Source organism: Montipora foliosa, chromosome 2, assembly GCF_036669935.1.
Source record: "Montipora foliosa isolate CH-2021 chromosome 2, ASM3666993v2, whole genome shotgun sequence".
NCBI lineage: Eukaryota > Metazoa > Cnidaria > Anthozoa > Scleractinia > Acroporidae > Montipora > Montipora foliosa.
Window position 1 is genome coordinate 5,483,904 of NC_090870.1, and position 7,500 is coordinate 5,491,403.

The 7,500-nt window shown below is 41.6% G+C and overlaps 1 protein-coding gene across 1 annotated transcript in view; it reads right to left on the minus strand.

Annotated features, from left to right (window-relative positions):
* LOC137992192 (polyunsaturated fatty acid 5-lipoxygenase-like) overlaps positions 1-7,500 on the minus strand; it is a 14,351-nt gene that overhangs the window by 5,218 nt on the left and 1,633 nt on the right. Inside the window, exons 3-8 of the mRNA XM_068837345.1 lie at positions 6,776-6,885; positions 5,729-6,063; positions 4,537-4,684; positions 2,917-3,225; positions 1,580-1,778; positions 20-182 (exon numbers count right to left, since the gene is read on the minus strand). Of these exons, the coding sequence (XP_068693446.1) occupies positions 20-182; positions 1,580-1,778; positions 2,917-3,225; positions 4,537-4,684; positions 5,729-6,063; positions 6,776-6,885 (1,264 nt within the window). The remainder of the gene's footprint in view (positions 1-19; positions 183-1,579; positions 1,779-2,916; positions 3,226-4,536; positions 4,685-5,728; positions 6,064-6,775; positions 6,886-7,500) is intronic.

Sequence of the window (7,500 nt, forward strand, 5' to 3'; positions counted from 1 at the left end):
ATTTCTTTCGCCAAATTACCTTGTTTTTTGCTTTGAAGTCGGTATCAGCCCACGTCAATGTCATATATGCGCGCACCAACAGGCTAATAGCACCAGTGTTGCCTGTAGCAAACAATTGATGCATGTAGGCCTTGTCACCAACGAGTTTGGGAAAACCTATCTTGTTTGTCGGTATTAAGCCTCTGCAAGAAGTCGCATAATCAAAGTTAGACTAATACAAGTGATGACGGAGCAAGCATTTCTTCTAGGCACGTAAATTATAGGGGTGAAACTCGAGGGCAATATATCGCTTATTCCCTTTCTCCAGGCCCCAGTTGCCGTTTGCCGCAAACACGATGCTAATGGCGCTGTATAATGTAAATGATTATAGTTACAGATATTGAATCAGTGAAAAGGAAGCTTAAAGAAGCTGAAACCTTATGCGAGTAGGCCACCGCGCAACGCCATGGCGAGACAAGTTGCACGAAACACTGCGCAGTGTAACATACCCGGCAATGAGCAAAAACGTTGCGAGACAAGTTGCAGAAACCGTTAAGGAAAGTAAAATTTAGTTCTACTTTCTGGAAAGCTTCATGCAACGTTGCAACGAACTATTCAAGCATTGTGCAGTGTAACATTTGTCCTGAAACTCGTGTGGCAATGGTTTGCGTGGAGGCAGTGTGGGCGAGTGGCCGAGTTGTTAGGGCCCGTGCCTTGAGATTCGGAGACCCCGGTTTAAGACCGCGTTCTGATGACTCACTGAATTTGTTTCAGGTAGTCCATGGTTCAATTTCCTGGCGCACTTGTAAATTAACCGACTAGTTTGCCTCCCGCCAGTTGGGATTCTTAACAACTGTATATGTTCAATGCTCGGAGATATTAATTACTAGCTACTCTGAAATCCGAGGGTGAACAAAGTGATTATTATTCTTATATCAGTCATTGATGTTCCTTTAACCCCATTTGATCATCGAAAACGAGACAAGTTGCAGGAAACGTTGCCAAGTGTAACACCCATCAAGCAAGTTGTTTCGCAATGTGAAAACTCTTGTCGTAACAAACGTGCGCGACAAATTACAGGAAAAGCAGCGCCTTAAATCTCTCTTTAAATTCCCAAACTTTTGGGATGAGCAATAATGATGCATATGGCGAAGCTTAAATTGTAAAATAGGTATGAGACTTTCAACTCTAGCTATAAAATTTTATCTTCTGTTGCTAGTTATTTTATTAAGGATTGGACACTTGAGCAATTTTTGGGCAGCCGACTGCGGCGTGATGAACTTTTGACCAAGAGGCCTCCAGCCCTCACGCTTATCCCGGAAATATTACACTAAAGAAATTGCGTCCCAACTATGACCTGGGTAAATTGCTTGGCGCATTGACTAATTTTATCATTGCATAATGCCGTACGTTTTGTGGTTTCACGCATAAAAACAATGGATGTTCAGTTCAATAATGCACGGCACAGTCCCAAGAATAAATAACTTGCATTGTTTTTGTGCAAACCCCCACCCCTCCCCCCCAAAAAAACTAAATGCATTGTGGGGGTAGTGAAGAGAGTCAATTGTCTCCCACCAATGTGTCTCGACCCTTGACCTACCTGCAGTGGAACTTCATTAGCTGATGAAGTGGATGCAGTTTTGATACGTGCCTCAGAAAGCACACACAAAATGGTTCCATCAAGAGATGAGTCCGAAGTAGATGTTCAACCATTTCCACATAAGCAAAATCCGTAACCTGGAAGCTTTCTTTCGCAAGAACCCACAGGTCACCGTCATCGGGAGAGTAGACTTGGGAGCCTGTGGTATAGGTAGAATGAAAAAAATATATATTCTGGGGTTACCACATGCTCTGGCTGCAAACATGAAACCCGCGAAAATGTTTTGTTTTGATAAAAATGATTGTCATGGATCACTGTTGGCAACATTTAAGCGTAACCATGAAAGGATTGAACCATGCAAATCATTCATGCTCTGAGAGAGTATCTCCTAATGATGCTGTCCTGTAATCAACCCCACTTTCCTTTTTGCGCTTTATTGTATGATGAGAGGGATGGATTGGTACGAGGCAGGTTCTACGACATGAAAAAAAAAACACCTCACACTGCACAGTCGTTTTAACTGTTGCACATCCGTTACAGAATTTTAAGATTCTAACCCGATAATTGGTCCTATCCTATTCGTTTCCAACAGAGCATAATTGCTGGGGTGTGTGCTGATATTAATGCATATCATGATTTTCAAAGCTAAGTTTTTGTATTCGGTTTTCCTTTGTTTGTTTGTTTTTTTGTGCAGTAGCGAAATGCGTTGAAGGAACTGAGTTTTCGGTCGAATTTTAAGTATATCAAATAATGAATTTTCTTCTGTAGGAGACTCCCCTGTTTATAAACAATCCTTTTGTTATTTAAATTTTGCCAACCACAGAACAAAAGAATCCTTTGTTTCGACAGCCAATAGATCTCTAGTTGGCACTGACATAGATGGAAATGAGTGACGTAACGGTGAGCATCGTTATTACATTTGCATTGAATGAAATAAATTTATGTGTATGTATTTGGAGAGCGGGCTGTAGATGAAAGAGAAAGTGGTCCTCTCACTTCAATATCTGGACAGTCTAAGCAAATCTCGAACCCATCATGGCTTCCCATGCAGGGGTCATGGGCTCGAATGCCGTTAAAGCCGCTTAATCGTTTAGGTTCCTATGAGAGAAAATTGCTTGAATTGTCCACATAACTTCGCGGATCACTTCTATCTTTATGCATTTGCATTCTCGGAAATTATCCGAGTTGCTCATAAAAAGAGTTGAACTCACGACTTAACGATTACTAGTTTAGCTGCTCTGCAAATTTTAAAAGCCGCTTTTAATAATTTTTGTGCTTTTATCGCCTGTCACTGTTAACTCATCCTGTGCATAGCCATTCACTATCGATCAACTAACCTGGGGTATAATCAAGCTGAATTGCAACTGGTCTCAACTGCGCAGGCGCACCCTTGTCTCCTGGTCGCGATGCAAACAGAGCGATAGGAGACATCGACGGCCACATTTTCCGAGTAGGCCTGGGTTCTGTGATGTCGGGAACGGTGGAAATATTGTCGAAGAGTGGAAACTGAGCTACAAAAACGGAGCCTTCTTTAATGGCGTCTTCTAGCTTTATTTTTTTCGCCATTGAGTTACCAACAGCTTGGTCCCAGTCGTAATTTGGGTTCAAGCGTTGCTGGAGTTCGGTCCATCCGACACCGATAGAGCCTGCGAGAAGAACGAATGCATGAGTAACATTCTATAACATTATATATAGATTTAGCCAAGCCTAAAATCGGAACTCCCAGGTTATTTATTCTTTCAATAAGTTAACCTGGCTTGAACTCGCGATCCAATCGAAACTCAAACCTGATCAGCGGTCAACTTAAAGAAACAGCTGACATCTCTAAACTTGAGCCCGAGCTATGGTCACTTGATACTGGTCAGTGGATACCTTGTTTTGACAGGTGTCAATTGACCATAACATGGAGATGTACGCTGTAAACTAGCCGCCATGTTGGGCACAAGTATTGATTATTTGAGCCTGCGTTATGGTCACGTGATACTGGTTACATTGGCAATGGTGTTCCTCTCGCGTCTTATGCGCTCGGAGCTCCGCTAAAACTGTAAAATAAGCTGCACTCGCATCAGCCTCTTAACACGCATGCATAAAGCTCATTGCTTATACGTTAGAAAAATTGCATCAAGGAGTAAACTTTTGGTGAACCTGTGCTGTTGCAGTTTAGTAATATCTTTCGGAACTTGCTGATTGGCTGAAACAGAGGGCGTTTTTCATTAATTTTGGAAAATTACTTTTTAGCAGGGGTGGTTTCATTCCTTTGGCGTTGCTGTACAAAAATTATATTTCATTCAGCTGATTGGTGCTTTTTACAGTTCATTGACGCAAACTGAACGCTGAAATGGCTTCCTACGAAATTGTTCAACAGCCATGGACGGACCATGGGTGGCTGCACCACGGACGTTCGCATTGTTGTTGTTTTCCTTCGAGAGGGCTTCTTGCATTTGAATAGGGCTTCTCCTCTCCCTATGGCCTGGGGCTGAGATTGTGCAATCCCGCAAAAGTCGGCTCGCAAAAGGGCATGTAGAGTTGGAAAGTAGCGAAGTAAAATGAAAAAGAGGTATTTCTTTCTACCTTTAAGTTCTTTTTTGCACTCTCCAGCGGTACACACTATCGCTTCCTATACAAGCAGTAGCGTTGAGACGCGGACAAAAGAGAGAGGCTTCACTTGCCACCTTCTCTACCTTGAAGCCCAGGTCTGATGGATTGAATTCGAATTTCATTGGTTTTCTGCGCTGTTCATGATATTCGTACGTCCCATTATATTTGCAAACGATGCAGGCTAAACATTAACGCTCAAACAGTAACCGGTAAATACGCAAAATATCTGCACCCATTAAGGTCAAACCATTGAATACAATTCAAGGCATAGCCGTTAAAACATGTAACGATACACTCGCGTATTTTTGTAGTGAAACAACAAAAGATTGGAATAATATACTCAAATAAACCACACTTACCTTGATCGACAGTAACTTTCATTAGCGCCATGGGATTGAGGCCAGCCAATCGCTGTTCAGCAAATACGCGGTCGTCACGCCAGGTTACATTGTTCACTACGTCTTTGAAGAGTTCCTCTTGCGAAGGAAAGCGGAAAAATGGATGAAGCTAAGACAAAAATCGATGAAAAAAGAAAGCGTTAAATGAAAAAAAAAAAACGACTAACCCTGAGCATCGGCCAGGAATCCAGACTAGGGGAGTACAACTTCACTGTATTTGTGGAACGGTGTTTTTGCGGACCGTTTTCAAAAGATCTTTACATTGCAAAGCAGGTAGTGACGTTAAATGCAAAATAGACCCATGCCTCTTTCAGCTCGGTCGTACGTAACCTTTTGGCACACAAAAAGTGGAATTTCGAGGGAAAAGTGGTAAAATATGTTTGTTGAAACTGAAGGTTAAGTGCATTTTAAAAAGGATAGCAAAGAAAAAATTCAGAAGAGTAAAATAACGCTACTCGGCTGACATTCCTTATACACTTAACAACCCGTTTAGGATTTCAAATTTAAAAAGTATTTTAACGAAGGCACTTATCCCGATCATCATCTCCTCTTCAATGAATAATTATTAATGAGTCATTTGCAGGAGCTCGCTACGAAAAACGCGCAATAAAAACTTCCCGCAGCTATCTTATATCCTAAAGAGAAATTTGGCACTTCATCTTAGATCTGAGACGGCGACGTCATAATATATTCGAAGACGTTGTAGAGTTAGTTCTTTCAAATGTTCGGTCTTGCCGGTTCGATCTGTCAGATTTAAAGCGTCTTTAGCCAGGGAGCTTTAGCAACGACGACAGCAACGACAACGAGAACGTCGTAGTTAAATATGTGTTTTTGTAACCGCTTCTCGACAATTCCAAGCATTTTAACCGGGCAAGGGTGTAGCAAACCCTCAAGAACGAAACTAGTATGTACGGCGCTCAATTTACGGGAGAAAATGAAAATTATCCTCAAGGGCTGACGTTCTCCCTAAAACCTCAAATTTACTCATTTCACGTTGTTGTTTTGTTGACGACGGCAGAAAAATAGACAGAAATGAAAAGATGCACGTGCAGAGCGTGCGATGCTATTGTTTTTGCTCGCTAAATATGCAAATTTGTGACGTTTTCGTTGCCTGCGGCCGTCGTCGTTTCTCAAACTCCTTACACTTGTTTACCCTTGCATTGTTCTGCTGCTGTTTCATAAAGAAGTGATAGACTTTCTCATAGTCTGAGATTTTCGAAAATTCCTTTTTGTGGCTCTTGGGGTAATTCTCGATAAGATGGAGGTTGAGGTTCAGCATGTATCCGTAAAGTTTCATCCATGGACCGGAGAAAGGATCCGACAGTGTGAGGTTGATTAACAAAGAAGGGTTGATGTCACTCATGGGAAAAGGGAGATTTCGCATGTGGCCCAACTTGTAGAGTGCGCGCTGTTTTTGCAGGTCTTTGCTTCTTTTCCCACGACAATGGGCTGGGACGTTTTGAGGAATGGCTACGCGGCATGGCACACCTGAAGGAAAAACGCAACAATTCGCCGTCCTTTAACTTAAAGACATAGGTAGGTACACGCAATGAATGAGCTAAAATCAAACAAGTTTCTTTGATATTTAGTAAAACGCAAATTTGAGGTTTAAGGCAAACGGCAAAAGTCAAGCTAAAATTTGAGATTTGCCAAAAATTGAAGAAACTTTCTTCATGTAAGCTCATTTTCTCGCTGGTTACCTACATAACAATCAAAATAACAATAACAATTAACAATAACAATGAGCGTTTTAGAAGCAAAATTAAGTAAAGTGAAATAAATTAAGGGGGCTTTCCATTTGACAGAACTGACCGGCCAGAACGAGCATTTGGAAGACTAACTCAACAACGCCTTCAAATTAACACTCTTCGAGGATGACATTTACTCCTTCAGAAGAATGCGAGGGATTATCATCCAAGTGTTCCTTTAAATTGTCGCATTTCTTAGCAACTGACGGGTCTGACCGGCTAGTTCTGACAATTAAAAGGAAAGCGCCCTTTAAAGTTAGTCAAAGAACTAGCCAAAAGTAATAGCCTGCCATCGATGATAATAATATATGCAGGTTTGGAGACGACGTGTACACTGATAGGACAGGTTTGTAGTTGACTAGAGTAACCAAAAGAGTACCGGAAACTGTCTTCGAAATCAAAGTCAGATCCGTTAACTTTGCAAGCAATAACTAATCGTGAATTATACTTACGCTTCTTGCAGCCAACCCGAGGTACGTAACCAGTCCATCCCGGGCAACAGTCGTATATGTTGTACGAAACAGCTTTGCGGAAGGGATACCAGTGAATCGTCGAAGTGTTTCTATGATAACAAGTACGTAAGCCTTCATCTGAATGTTAATTCTCAGCCGCTCTATTATTCATAATTAACGATTCAGAGAAAGTGCAAATCCCACGTTATTTACAACGAAGAATATAAAAGCACCAGCCGATAAAACGCGGAGTAATTTTGCGACGTATCGGCTCCTAACTGTATGTTCTTTCTTCTAAATTACGCGGAAGCGCTCGATAGTTTGATCCAGTCAGTGTTTATCAAGGTATATGACAAGGACTATCGTCCGCGGTTTCTCGCTGTTATACCACAAAAACGCCGAACATTTTAGTACCAGCAGAAGGAATTTCGCTTGTCACATAAAGTTACAACCAAAAGTAAGAAAAATTCGGAAAGAGGCCGCTCACAGAAGGGAATTAAGAGAAACATCTCGGACCAGAGTGTGAAGAAAATCCACGAATTTCAAATTCGATCACTGTTCCTGAACTAATAAAGAACTGGAGCAAGGACGACGGAACTATTCCAAGTTCGGCATCAGAAGTGTATGAACTTTCCAAGTATAAAATTGGAATGAAGAGTTCCTCGTTTTCTCGTGAAACGATGGGATCTGGGAACGAGAACGCTTCAATGTGTTCTGGTTTTCAC